The sequence below is a fragment of the Salvelinus fontinalis genome, chromosome 35, assembly GCF_029448725.1.
Source record: "Salvelinus fontinalis isolate EN_2023a chromosome 35, ASM2944872v1, whole genome shotgun sequence".
NCBI classification, from domain to species: domain Eukaryota; kingdom Metazoa; phylum Chordata; class Actinopteri; order Salmoniformes; family Salmonidae; genus Salvelinus; species Salvelinus fontinalis.
In genome coordinates, this window is record NC_074699.1 from 42,091,096 (window position 1) to 42,107,114 (window position 16,019).

The 16,019-nt window shown below is 44.5% G+C and overlaps 2 protein-coding genes across 2 annotated transcripts in view; one reads left to right on the forward strand and one right to left on the reverse strand.

Moving 5' to 3' along the window:
• LOC129834907 (histidine decarboxylase-like) overlaps positions 1-16,019 on the forward strand; it is a 151,735-nt gene that overhangs the window by 29,379 nt on the left and 106,337 nt on the right. The gene's annotated exons all lie outside the window — the stretch shown is intronic.
• Positions 1,172-16,019, reverse strand: part of LOC129834906 (high affinity cAMP-specific and IBMX-insensitive 3',5'-cyclic phosphodiesterase 8B-like) — a 43,022-nt gene continuing 28,174 nt past the window's right edge. The window contains exons 3-7 of the mRNA XM_055900277.1: positions 8,210-8,266; positions 6,428-6,482; positions 4,730-4,818; positions 3,013-3,091; positions 1,172-1,370 (exon numbers count right to left, since the gene is read on the reverse strand). Of these exons, the coding sequence (XP_055756252.1) occupies positions 1,185-1,370; positions 3,013-3,091; positions 4,730-4,818; positions 6,428-6,482; positions 8,210-8,266 (466 nt within the window). The 3' untranslated portion in view covers positions 1,172-1,184. The remainder of the gene's footprint in view (positions 1,371-3,012; positions 3,092-4,729; positions 4,819-6,427; positions 6,483-8,209; positions 8,267-16,019) is intronic.

The window sequence follows — 16,019 nt, forward strand, 5'->3', positions numbered from 1 at the left end:
AACGATGAATTATGAAGGCAGGAGAGAGAGACAATTCACTTCATATAATAATATACTACTTAACAGACTCTCATCAGAGCCACAGTGCAGGGAGTGCATACATTTTAGATATGTGTTCCAGGGTAGAAAAGCTACCGGTAAATTTACCAAAGTTACCGGAATCTTCCCGAAATTTCTGTAATTAACAGAAAATATATGGCAACCTTTCGTAACTTTGGTAATTTATACTTGAATAATTTTAAACAATTTATTAGTGTATAATATAACTCTTTATATCTGTGTCTATATTGTCCATGACTTTCTAGCTGATTGACCATATGGTTCAACAGAAAATAGTCTAATTACTGGAAGAAAAAAAAAATCATCAACAATGGTTTTATTTTAAATTAACTCTGAAACTCGTCCAACTATTGACTTTTCTTCTCAACTGCCACCAGTTTGACACCAACACATGGTGTCAAATAGACAAATAAATAAAAGTGTGTAAAAATAAATAAAGGAAATTTAGAATAATGTTTTACAGCTTTGTCATTCTATTTAAAAATATATATATTTTAAAACCATCTTATTTAATTATGTCATTTATTTTACATGTGATAAATTCACACAGAGGGCCAAAGATAACCTGTGATAATCTGAAGTACCCCAAAGGGCCACTAGATGTCTTGTGATAGATTACATAAAATCCTTGAAAATTCTGCTAGTTTACTGGTAAACTTTCCAGTAATATAACCTTCCCTTTGCAGCCTTATGTGATCCTCAGGGGACTTGAACCAACAACATTGACGTTACTGGCGTCCCGCTCTTACCCACTGAACCACCCAGGACCAATAAACAAAAGGCTGGAGTCTATAATATAATATAATGAAGAAGTAAATCCAGAGTTCTGGAGACGATCCCCCCAAACACCGGGGTCATCCTGAGGCATATCAAATAATAACCACACGCTTTATGGGGCAGGAGAGAAACAAAATGGCGTCCGGTCAGGTTGTTTCATGTGAGACACCCCTGGTGTGGTGTGTCTGAGGTTCAAAAGGCAGTTTCCTACTGTTCCTCTGTCTGCCTATGACCTTCTTCTGTCTCTGTACTCACACCACAAACCCAGCCAGCATCCAGTGTCTCATCTCACTGCATGAAAAAGGCTTTCTGGCCGAGCTGAGGGAGGGGTCAACATACACCTGATATCACAGTGCTGTTATAGGCCTGTAAATAAACAGATACACACTCACCTTTCCTTTCCGTATGCAGGAGTTTATGGTTTCAAGGAGATCAGGCTTATTCTTTTCACTTTTAGGCACTTCTATTATGTCCTTCCCTATTAGTTCACCTTGCTGGTAACCCATGATGCTCTCGTAGGCAGGGTTCACATACTGTAGAGGAGGGAGACGGGGGAGAGAGGGGGAGAGACGGGGAGAGAGGGGGAGACGGAGAGAGGGGGAGAGGGAGACGGGGGAGACGGGGAGAGGGAGACGGGGGAGACGGGGAGAGAGGGGGAGAGAGAGACGGGGAGAGAGGGGGAGACAGGGAGAGAGAGGGAGACGGGGAGAGAGGGGGAGAGGGAGACGGGAGAGAGGGGGAGACGGGGAGAGAGGGAGACGGGGAGAGGGAGACAGGGGGAGAGGGAGACGGGGGGGACGGGGAGAGAGGGAGACGGGGGGGACGGGGAGACAGGGGGAGAGGGAGACGGGGTGGACGGGGAGAGAGGAGGAGAGGGAGACGGGGGAGAGGGGGACGGGGAGAGAGGAGGAGAGGGAGACGGGAGAGACGGGGGGAGGGGGAGACGGGGGGGACGGGGAGAGAGGAGGAGAGGGAGACGGGGGGAGACGGGGGGAGAGGGAGACGGGGAGAGAGGAGGAGAGGGAGACGGGGGAGACGGGGGGAGGGGGAGACGGGGGGAGAGGGAGACGGGGAGAGAGGAGGAGAGAGACGGGGAGAGAGGAGGAGAGGGAGACGGGGGGAGACGGGGGGAGAGGGAGACGGGGGGAGAGGGAGACGGGGGGGACGGGGAGAGAGGGAGACGGGGGGGACGGGGAGACAGGGGGAGAGGGAGACGGGGTGGACGGGGAGAGAGGAGGAGAGGGAGACGGGGGAGAGGGGGATGGGGAGAGAGGAGGAGAGGGAGACGGGAGAGACGGGGGGAGGGGGAGACGGGGGGGACGGGGAGAGAGGAGGAGAGGGAGACGGGAGAGACGGGGGGAGACGGGGGGAGGGGGAGACGGGGGGACGGGGAGAGAGGGAGACGGGGAGAGAGGAGGAGAGGGAGACGGGGGGAGATGGGGGGAGAGGGAGACGGGGGGAGATGGGGGGAGAGGGAGACGGGGGGAGACGGGGGGAGAGGGAGACGGGGAGAGAGGAGGAGAGGGAGACGGGGGAGACGGGGGGAGGGGGAGACGGGGGGAGAGGGAGACGGGGAGAGAGGAGGAGAGAGACGGGGAGAGAGGAGGAGAGGGAGACGGGGGGAGAGGGAGACGGGGGGAGAGGGGGGACGGGGAGAGAGGAGGAGAGGGAGACGGGGGGAGGGGGAGACGGGGGGGACGGGGAGAGAGGAGGAGAGGGAGACGGGGGGAGACGGGGGGAGAGGGAGATGGGGAGAGAGGAGGAGAGGGAGACGGGGGAGAGGGGGGAGAGGGAGACGGGGAGAGAGGAGGAGAGGGAGACGGGGGGAGAGGGAGACGGGGGGGACGGGGAGAGAGGAGGAGAGGGAGACAGGGGGGAGAGGAGGAGAGGGAGACGGGGAAAGGGAGACGGAGACGGGGAGAGAGGGAGACGGGGAGAGAGGGGGAGATACATCGTCATACTGAGAATCAGGCATCATTAGAGATTGTCTGCGAGTCAAACAACAACACTAGCATTACACACAGTCCTGTGACGTTAGCTTAGCTATCATAGCTCTTCACAACAGCATCACAGACAGACAGACAGACAGACAGACAGACAGACAGACAGACAGACAGACAGACAGACAGACAGACAGACATTTAGTAAAACTAATGGAAACTAATGAAAACCCACCTGAATGACTTGATCCTCATTGGTGATCTCTACGGCCTCCTGACTCTGCTCCAATGCTGTGAAGATAGCATTACACGCCCTAGGAAAGAGAGGGAGGGGGAGGGAGAGCAGGGATGGAGAGGGGGAGGAGGGAGAAGGAAGGAGCGAGAGAGAGGGCGAGAGGGAGGGAGGGGGAGGGAGAGCAGGGATGGAGAGGGGGAGGAGGGAGAAGGAAGGAGAGAGAGAGAGGGCGAGAGGGAGGGAGGGGGAGGGAGAGCAGGGATGGAGAGGGGGAGGAGGGAGAAGGAGGGAGAGAGAGAGAGGGCGAGAGGGAGGGAGGGGGAGCGAGAGAGCGCGAGAGAGGGAGAGTAGGGAGAGGGCAAGAGGGAGGGAGAGATAGGGAGGGAGGGAGAGATAGGGAGGGAGGGAAGAGAGATAGGGAGGGAGGGAGAGATAGGGAGGGAGGGAAGAGAGATAGGGAGGGAGGGAAGAGAGATAGGGAGGGAGGGAGATAGTTGAAATGCACCTCTGAATGTAGAACAGGAGCTACATTTAGATATGTGTACAGTACATAGCTGTAGAAACATCATTCTACTTGTTTAATCTCTCATTTTTAATCACTCCACCATTATTACAGGATTTGGGGGCAGCATTGAGTGGATTTATTTATTTATATTTAACCTTTATTTAACCTTTATTTAACTAGGCAAGTCAGTTAAGAACAAATACTTATTTACAATGACGGCCTACCAAAAGGCAAAAGGCCTCCTGCGGGGACGAGGTCCTGGGATTAAAAATAAATACAATATAAATATATGACAAAACACACATCACAACAAGAGAGACAACACAACACTACATAAAGAGAGACCTAAGACAACAACGTAGCAAGAGAGCAACACATGACAACACAGCATGGTAGCAACACAACATAACAACAACATGGTAGCAACACAACATGGCAGCAGCACAAAACATGGTACAAACATTACTGGGCTAACAGACAACAGCACAAAGGGGAAGAAGGTAGAGACAACAATACATCACACAAAGCAGCTATGGATATGTGTCTTCTCTATGACCTGGTTATACCTGGTGTGTGTGTGTGTGTGTGTGTGTGTGTGTGTGTGTGTGTGTGTGTGTGTGTGTGTGTGTGTGTGTGTGTGTGTGTGTGTGTGTGTGTGTGTGTGTGTGTGTATGTGATTGTGTGTGTGTGTGTGTGTGTGTGTGTGTGTGTATGTGTGTGTGTGATTGTGTGTGTGTGTGTGATTGTGTGTGTGTGTGTGATTGTGTGTGTGTGTGTGTGTGTGTGTGTGTGTGTGTGTGTGTGTGTGTGTGTGATTGTGTGTGTGTGTGTGTGTATGTGTATGTGATTGTGTGTGTGTGTGTGTGTGTGTGTGTGTGTGTGTGATTGTGTGTGTGTGTGTGTGTGTGTGTGTGTGTGTGTGTGTGTGTGTGTGTGTGTGTGTGTGTGTGTGTGTGTGTGTGTGTGTGTGTGTGTGTGTGATTGTGTGTGTGTGTGTGTGTATGTGTATGTGATTGTGTGTGTGTGTGTGTGTGTGTGTGTGTATGTGTGTGTGTGATTGTGTGTGTGTGTGTGATTGTGTGTGTGTGTGTGTGTGTGTGTGTGTGTGTGTGTGTGTGTGTGTGTGTGTGTGTGTGTGTGTGTGTGTGTGTGTGTGTGTGTGTGTGTGATTGTGTGTGTGTGTGTGTGTGTGTGTGTGTGTGTGTGTCTCACCTCAGTTTGAACTGTGCCAGAACGTCTCCATGCTCCAGCTGCAGCAGCTCATTGTAACAGGCCATCATGTTAGCGTTCTCCACATATCTCTATAGAGTTAGAGGTCACAGGTTAAACACAGTGTTTAACTGCATCCCAATAGTGCACTACTTTTTGACCAGGGCCCATAGGGAATAGGGTGCTGTGTCAAAGGTCAGGGGTTAATACAAGCTGCTTCAAAAATGTCACGCTAGTCCCTTCATAGTGCACTACTATAGACCAGGGCCCTAGTCCCTTCATAGTGCACTACTATAGACCAGGGCCCTGTATAGTGGTACTACTATAGACCAGAGCCCTATATAGTGGTACTACTATAGACCAGAGCCCTATTCCCTATATAGTGGTACTACTATAGACCAGGGCCCTATTCCCTATATAGTGGTACTACTATAGACCAGAGCCCTATTCCCTATATAGTGGTACTACTATAGACCAGGGCCCTATTCCCTATATAGTGCACTACTATAGACCAGGCATTTGGGACACACACAGTGTATCTCTACTAGGATCAAAGGTCAGGGGTTACACGGTTCAACAGGGATCACCAAACCTTGAACATGGGATTATGTTTCTTTGTTTATTTACACACGTTTCATCGTTAGGTGACCCTTAAATCTTAACCACAGATCTCGGGTCAGATTACCATACCTCCAATCCTAACTATAGCCATTATTGGGTGGCTGAGAATAATCTGACCCAGTATCAGTGGTTAGGCGTGACTTCTACCACCTCCTTAATGTACAGTAGACACGGTGTTTTAGAGTAGGTGTTTTGATGTTAAACAAAGACATTTCCTCCAAGCGGGCACCATGTAGTTGAGAAGACGTCATAATGACATACTGCCAACCACTTTCTGCCACGTCAGTGACATAGTGTACTGTAATTCCTTAGCTAGGTCATTAGTGACACACTCAAAACCCCTCAGACGTCGCTGCAGGGCACTTGTCATATTTGTCTTTAGGTCCTTCTCATGAGTAGTCCAACGTATTCACCATCAGGTCTGAGAGAATACAGAACACAAAGTACCCTGCAGCAGGCCTGCGTCCCAAATGACAGCCTATTCCCTATGTAGTGCACTACTTATGACCAGGGGAGCATAGGGAATAGCAGCCTATTCCCTATGTAGTGCACTACTTATGACCAGGGGAGCATAGGGAATAGTATGCCATTTGGGACGCAACCCTTGCTATCTTGATGAATGTTAGCTGCGACCTGGATGGAGTGTTTACTCAGCCATTAGCTGCTAGTGGGAACTGGAGAAAGATACAGACAGATTTAGGTGTGTACAGCAGACGTGAGCGTGTGTGTGTGTGGCGGGGGGCCGGGGGGGACTGTGTGTGTTGGGGGAGGTGGGGGGGGGGGGGTGACTGTGTGTGTTGGGGGTGGGGGGTTTGACTGTGTGTGTTGGGGGAGGGGGGGTGACTGTGTGTGTTGGGGGTGGGGGGGGGTGACTGTGTGTGTTGGGGGTGGGGGGGGGTGACTGTGTGTGTTGGGGGTGGGGGGGTTGACTGTGTGTGTTGGGGGAGGGGGGGGGTGACTGTGTGTGGCGTGGGGATAACTGTGTGAGCGGTGGGGGGGGGGGGGTGTTGGGGGTGGCGGGATGACTGTGTGTGTGTGTTGGTGTGTGTGTGTGTGTGTGTGTGTGTGTGTTTCACTCACCCTGTTAAAGCCAGCATTGATAAGGGGCATCACCGAGGCCTCCTCCCTGTCCGGCCTACAACAGCAAAAACCAAAAAGATAAACTAAACCATTCAGATAAAAATGTATCAACAAAACTCTCTGTACTGCATCAATAGTGACTGGTATATAGATGAGACTATGATCATAGTGACTGGTATATAGATGAGACTATGATCATAGTGACTGGTATATAGATGGAGACTATGATCATAGTGACTGGTATATAGATGAGACTATGATCATAGTGACTGGTATATAGATGAGACTATGATCACAGTGACTGGTATATAGATGAGACTATGATCATAGTGACTGGTATATAGATGAGACTATGATCACAGTGACTGGTATATAGATGGAGACTATGATCATAGTGACTGGTATATAGATGGAGACTACACTCATAGTGACTGGTATATAGATGGAGACTACACTCATAGTGACTGGTATATAGATGAGACTATGATCATAGTGACTGGTATATAGATGAGACTATGATCATAGTGACTGGTATATAGATGAGACTATGATCATAGTGACTGGTATATAGATGGAGACTATGATCATAGTGACTGGTATATAGATGGAGACTATGATCATAGTGACTGGTATATAGATGGAGACTACACTCATAGTGACTGGTATATAGATGAGACTATGATCATAGTGACTGGTATATAGATGAGACTATGATCATAGTGACTGGTATATAGATGAGACTATGATCATAGTGACTGGTATATAGATGAGACTATGATCATAGTGACTGGTATATAGATGAGACTATGATCATAGTGACTGGTATATAGATGAGACTATGATCATAGTGACTGGTATATAGATGGAGACTATGATCATAGTGACTGGTATATAGATGGAGACTATGATCATAGTGCCTGGTATATAGATGAGACTATGATCATAGTGACTGGTATATAGATGAGACTATGATCATAGTGACTGGTATATAGATGGAGACTATGATCATAGTGACTGGTATAGAGATGAGACTATGATCATAGTGACTGGTATATAGATGAGACTATGATCATAGTGACTGGTATATAGATGGAGACTATGATCATAGTGACTGGTATATAGATGGAGACTATGATCATAGTGACTGGTATATAGATGGAGACTATGATCATACTGACTGGTATATAGATGGAGACTATGATCATAGTGACTGGTATATAGATGGAGACTATGATCATAGTGACTGGTATATAGATGGAGACTACACTCATAGTGACTGGTATATAGATGGAAACTATGATCATACTGACTGGTATATAGATGGAGACTATGATCATAGTGACTGATATATAGATGAGACTATGATCATAGTGACTGGTATATAGATGAGACTATGATCATAGTGACTGGTATATAGATGAGACTATGATCATAGTGACTGGTATATAGATGAGACTATGATCATAGTGACTGGTATATAGATGGAGACTATCAGGACATAGTGACTGGTATATAGATGAGACTATGATAATAGTGACTGGTATATAGATGAGACTATGATCATAGTGACTGGTATATAGATGAGACTATGATCATAGTGACTGGTATATAGATGAGACTATGATCATAGTGACTGGTATATAGATGAGACTATGATCATAGTGACTGGTATATAGATGGAGACTATGATCATAGTGACTGGTATATAGATGGAGACTATGATCATAGTGACTGGTATATATATGGAGACTATCAGGACATGAAGAGAGGAGGGAAACATACCTTTTTACTACAGCGACTATCACAGTGTTTTCTGAAGAGGTCACCGCCCTGATCGACCTGAAGGGAAAACAAAGACACACATTTATCATTTAGCCAGAAAACATACTGGTGGAAACTGCCACAAAGCCATCAAATCAATGGAGCTCCAGTTATTCAAGCTCTGGTTCAAGAATAACAGTACTAGGCTCTGTGGCGCAGCTCTGTGAGTAGGACTAGACCCTGTGGTGAAGCTCCATGAATAGGCCTAGGCCATTTGGTGCAGCTCCATGAGCAGGACTAGACCCTGTGGTGCAGCTCTGATTCTCCCAGACCAAAGCTCTGTGTGCAGGACTGGTGTAGCTCTGTGAGCAGGCCTAGGCCCTGTGGTGCAGCTCCATGAGCAGGCCTAGGCCCTGTGGTGCAGCTCCATGAGCAGATCTAGGCCCAGTGAAAGAATGCAGTGTAGCAGTCGTGGTCATCCGGCTGTGGTTTCTCTTCAGCCAGTCACCATAAAGAAGCTTTAGTTCTCCACAGAAAGCCCTGCGTGTACACTGAACCTATAGACTGGCCAAGATGAATAAGGTTAACATACAGGCTACGGCCAGAGTCAATTAATGTTTGTAAACTTGTTTTTGGTTTGGGCCCGGGCTAAAGATAGAGTGGTGTGGGGGGGGGGCTGTTGCTCGTTGAGAAGGGACCTGACTTCACTAGGTAGCAGGGGACTTAGGTCTGAGGACAGGCACAACGCAGAAACTAGAAAACCCATCGTTCCAATTTGGGAACCCCATCCAGTCAGAAAGGATGCTGCATTAGGTGGACCACAACATCTCTCTCTGTGTGTGGAAACAGCGAAACACAGCACTGTGTATTGTGACCAGGTCTTCCTTGAAAAATAGGTATGTTGACCTCAATGGGACAAGCTGGTCAAATAAAGCATTTTATTAGTTAATACTAACGTAACCAACCAGCATAGTAACATACCAGCATAGTAACATACCAGAATAGTAACCAACCAGCATAGTAACATACCAGCATAGTTACATTCCAGCATAGTAACCAACAAGCATAGTAACATACCAGCATAGTAACATACCAGAATAGTAACCAACCAGCATAGTAACATACCAGCATAGTTACATTCCAGCATAGTAACCAACAAGCATAGTAACATACCAGCATAGTAACATACCAGAATAGTAACCAACCAGCATAGTAACATACCAGCATAGTTACATTCCAGCATAGTAGCATACCAACATAGTAACACACCAGAATAGTAACATACCAGCATAGTAACCAACCAGCATAGTAACATGGCAGTATAGTAACACACCAACCAGTATAGTAACATACCAACATAGTTACATTACAGCATAGTAACACACCAGCATAGTAACACACCAGCATATTAACATACCAGCAGAATAACACACCAACATAGTAACATACCAGCATAGTAACCAACCAGCATAGTAAACAACAAGCATAGTAACATACCAGCATAGTAGCATACCAGAATAGTAACCAACCAGCATAGTAACCAACCAGCTGTCACGTTCCTGACCTATTTTTATGTTATTTTGATTATGTTTAGTTGGTCAGGGCGTGAGTTGGGGTGGGCATTGTATGTTGTGTGTGTTTGGTTAGTCTATGGGTGTTGTATGTGTATGGGATAGTGTTTGTTAGGTTGTCTAGTTATGTCTATGGCTGCCTAGATTGGGTCTCAATCAGAGACAGCTGTCATTCATTTGTCTCTGATTGGGAGCCATATTTAAGGTAGCCATAGGCAGTAGGCTTTTGTGGGTGTTTGTTTCCTGTGTCAGTGTTTGGACCACACAGGACTGTTTTGAGGTATGTCACGTTTGTTGTTTTGTAGTTTGTAGTGTTTTCTTGTTATTTACATTAAACATGTACAATTACCAATCCGCATCTTGGTCCGATCCATGCTCCTCCTCGTCTGAGGAGGAGAACTATTTTGACAGCCATTACACCAGCATAGTAACATACCAGCATAGTAACATACCAGCATAGTAACATGCCAGCATAGTAACATAACCAACCAGCAGAGTAACATACAAGCATAGTGACACACCAGCATAGTAACACACCAGCATAGTAACATACCAGCATAGTAACATACCAGCATAGTAACCAACCAGCATAGTAACATACCAGCATTGTAACATACCAGCATAGTAACCAACCAGCATAGTAACATACCAGCATAGTAACATACCAGCATAGTAACCAACCAGCATAGTAACCAACCAGTATAGTAACATACCAGCATTGTAACATACCAGCATAGTAACCAACCAGCATAGTAACATACCAGCATAGTAACCAACCAGCATAGTAACATACCAGCATAGTAACCAACCAGCATAGTTACATTCCAGCATAGTAACATACCAGCATAGTAACCAACCAGCATAGTAAAACATCAGCATAGTAACATACCAGCATAGTAACATACCAGCATAGTTACATTCCAGCATAATAACACACCAGCATAGTAACACACCAGCATAGTAACCAACCAGCTAGGTAAGCAACCAGCATAGTAACCAACCAGCATAGTAACATACCAGCATAGTAACCAACCAGCATAGTAAAATACCAGCATAGTAACATTCCAGCATAGTAACATACCAGCATAGTTACATTCCAGCATAATAACACACCAGCATAGTAACACACCAGCATAGTAACCAACCAGCTAAGTAAGCAACCAGCATAGTAACCAACCAGCATAGTAACCAAACAGCATAGTAACACACCGGCATAGTAACACACCAGCATAGTAACATACCAGCATAGTAACAAACCAGCATAGTAACACACCAGCATAGTAACATACCAGCATAGTAACATACCAGCATAGTAACCAACCCGCATAGTAACCAACCAGCAGAGTAACATACCAGCATAGTGACATCAGAGCATAGTAACCAACCAGCATAGTAACATACCAACATTGTAACATACCAGCATAGTAACATACCAGCATAGTAACCAACCAGCATAGTAACACACCAGCATAGTACCACACCAGCATAGTAACCAACCAGCAGAGTAACATACCAGCATAGTAACATACCAGCAGAGTAACATACCAGCATAGTGACATACCAGCATAGTAACATACCAGCATTGTAACATACCAGCATAGTAACATACCAGCATAGTAACCAACCAGCATAGTAACACACCAGCATAGTACCATACCAGAATAGTAACCAACCAGCAGAGTAACATACCAGCATAGTAACATACCAGCATAGTGACATAACCAACCAGCAGAGTAACATACCAGCATAGTAACATACCAGCATAGTAACATACCAGCATAGTAACATACCAGCATAGTAACCAACCAGCATAGTAACACACCAGCATAGTGCCACACCAGCATAGTAACCAACCAGCATAGTAACATACCAGCATAGTAAGATCACCTACCAGCATTGTAACATACCATTATAGTAAGATCACCTACCGGCATAGTAACATACCATTATAGTAAGATCACCTACCGGCATAGTAACACACTAGCATATGTATACCTAACCTTCACTTATAACAAAGTAATGTACCGGCATATACCTAACCTACTGATATAACAAGGTAATGTACCAGCATATACCTAACCTTCACTTATAACAAGGTAATGTACCGGCATATACCTAACCTACTGATATAACAAGGTAATGTACCAGCATATACCTACTGATATAACACGGTAATGTACCAGGATATACCTAACCTACTGATATAACAAGGTAACGTACCAGCATATACCTAACCTACTGATATAACAAGGTAATGTACCAGCATATACCTAACCTACTGATATAACAAGGTAATGTACCGGCATATACCTAACCTACTGATATAACAAGGTAATGTACCAGCATATACCTAACCTACTGATATAACAAGGTAACATACCAGCATATTAACATACCAGCATAGTAACATACCAGCATAGTAACATACCAGCATAGTAACATTCCAGCATAGTAACAAACCAGCATAGTAACCAACCAGCATAGTAACCAACCAGCATAGTAACATACCAGCATAGTAACCAACCAGCATAGTAACATACCAGCAGAGTAACATACCAGCATAGTGACATCAGAGCATAGTAACCAACCAGCATAGTAACATACCAGCATAGTACCACACCAGCATAGTAACCAACCAGCAGAGTAACATACCAGCATAGTAACATACCAGCAGAGTAACATACCAGCATAGTGACATACCAGCATAGTAACATACCAGCATTGTAACATACCAGCATAGTAACATACCAGCATAGTAACCAACCAGCATAGTAACACACCAGCATAGTACCATACCAGAATAGTAACCAACCAGCAGAGTAACATACCAGCATAGTAACATACCAGCATAGTGACATAACCAACCAGCAGAGTAACATACCAGCATAGTAACATACCAGCATAGTAACATACCAGCATAGTAACATACCAGCATAGTAACCAACCAGCATAGTAACACACCAGCATAGTGCCACACCAGCATAGTAACCAACCAGCATAGTAACATACCAGCATAGTAAGATCACCTACCAGCATTGTAACATACCATTATAGTAAGATCACCTACCGGCATAGTAACATACCATTATAGTAAGATCACCTACCGGCATAGTAACACACTAGCATATGTATACCTAACCTTCACTTATAACAAAGTAATGTACCGGCATATACCTAACCTACTGATATAACAAGGTAATGTACCAGCATATACCTAACCTTCACTTATAACAAGGTAATGTACCGGCATATACCTAACCTACTGATATAACAAGGTAATGTACCAGCATATACCTACTGATATAACACGGTAATGTACCAGGATATACCTAACCTACTGATATAACAAGGTAACGTACCAGCATATACCTAACCTACTGATATAACAAGGTAATGTACCAGCATATACCTAACCTACTGATATAACAAGGTAATGTACCGGCATATACCTAACCTACTGATATAACAAGGTAATGTACCAGCATATACCTAACCTACTGATATAACAAGGTAACATACCAGCATATTAACATACCAGCATAGTAACATACCAGCATAGTAACATACCAGCATAGTAACATTCCAGCATAGTAACAAACCAGCATAGTAACCAACCAGCATAGTAACCAACCAGCATAGTAACATACCAGCATAGTAACCAACCAGCATAGTAACATACCAGCATAGTAACATACCAGCATAGTAACATACCAGCATAGTAACATACCAGCATAGTAACATTCCAGCATAGTAACCAACCAGCATAGTAACATACCAGCATAGTAACATACCAGCATAGTAACATACCAGCATAGTGACATACCAGCATAGTAACATACCAGCATAGTAACATACCAGCATAGTAACCAACCAGCATAGTAACATACCAACATTGTAACATACCAGCATAGTAACATACCAGCATAGTAACCAACCAGCATAGTAACACACCAGCATAGTACCACACCAGCATAGTAACCAACCAGCAGAGTAACATACATGCATAGTAACATACCAGCATAGTAACATACCAGCATTGTAACATACCAGCATAGTGACATACCAGCATAGTGACATACCAGCATAGTAACATACCAGCATTGTAACATACCAGCATAGTAACATACCAGCATAGTAACCAACCAGCATAGTAACACACCAGCATAGTACCACACCAGCATAGTAACCAACCAGCAGAGTAACATACCAGCATAGTAACATACCAGCAGAGTAACATACCAGCATAGTGACATACCAGCATAGTAACATACCAGCATTGTAACATACCAGCATAGTAACATACCAGCATAGTAACCAACCAGCATAGTAACACACCAGCATAGTACCATACCAGAATAGTAACCAACCAGCAGAGTAACATACCAGCATAGTAACATACCAGCATAGTGACATAACCAACCAGCAGAGTAACATACCAGCATAGTAACATACCAGCATAGTAACATACCAGCATAGTAACATACCAGCATAGTAACCAACCAGCATAGTAACACACCAGCATAGTGCCACACCAGCATAGTAACCAACCAGCATAGTAACATACCAGCATAGTAAGATCACCTACCAGCATTGTAACATACCATTATAGTAAGATCACCTACCGGCATAGTAACATACCATTATAGTAAGATCACCTACCGGCATAGTAACACACTAGCATATGTATACCTAACCTTCACTTATAACAAAGTAATGTACCGGCATATACCTAACCTACTGATATAACAAGGTAATGTACCAGCATATACCTAACCTTCACTTATAACAAGGTAATGTACCGGCATATACCTAACCTACTGATATAACAAGGTAATGTACCAGCATATACCTACTGATATAACACGGTAATGTACCAGGATATACCTAACCTACTGATATAACAAGGTAACGTACCAGCATATACCTAACCTACTGATATAACAAGGTAATGTACCAGCATATACCTAACCTACTGATATAACAAGGTAATGTACCGGCATATACCTAACCTACTGATATAACAAGGTAATGTACCAGCATATACCTAACCTACTGATATAACAAGGTAACATACCAGCATATTAACATACCAGCATAGTAACATACCAGCATAGTAACATACCAGCATAGTAACATTCCAGCATAGTAACAAACCAGCATAGTAACCAACCAGCATAGTAACCAACCAGCATAGTAACATACCAGCATAGTAACCAACCAGCATAGTAACATACCAGCATAGTAACATACCAGCATAGTAACATACCAGCATAGTAACATACCAGCATAGTAACATTCCAGCATAGTAACCAACCAGCATAGTAACATACCAGCATAGTAACATACCAGCATAGTAACATACCAGCATAGTGACATACCAGCATAGTAACATACCAGCATAGTAACATACCAGCATAGTAACCAACCAGCATAGTAACATACCAACATTGTAACATACCAGCATAGTAACATACCAGCATAGTAACCAACCAGCATAGTAACACACCAGCATAGTACCACACCAGCATAGTAACCAACCAGCAGAGTAACATACATGCATAGTAACATACCAGCATAGTAACATACCAGCATTGTAACATACCAGCATAGTGACATACCAGCATAGTGACATACCAGCATAGTAACATACCAGCATTGTAACATACCAGCATAGTAACATACCAGCATAGTAACCAACCAGCATAGTAACACACCAGCATAGTACCACACCAGCATAGTAACCAACCAGCAGAGTAACATACCAGCATAGTAACATACCAGCATTGTAACATACCAGCATAGTGACATAACCAACCAGCAGAGTAACATACCAGCATAGTCACATACCAGCATAGTAACATACCAGCATAGTAACCAACCAGCAGAGTAACATACCAGCATAGTAACATACCAACATAGTAAGATCACCTACCAGCATTGTAACATACCAGCATAGTAAGATCACCTACCGGCATAGTAACATACCATTATAGTAACATACCAGCATAGTAACATACCAGCATAGTAACATTCCAGCATAGTAACCAACCAGCATAGTAACATACCAGCATAGTAACATACCAGCATAGTAACATACCAGCATAGTGACATACCAGCATAGTAACATACCAGCATAGTAACATACCAGCATAGTAACCAACCAGCATAGTAACATACCAACATTGTAACATACCAGCATAGTAACATACCAGCATAGTAACCAACCAGCATAGTAACACACCAGCATAGTACCACACCAG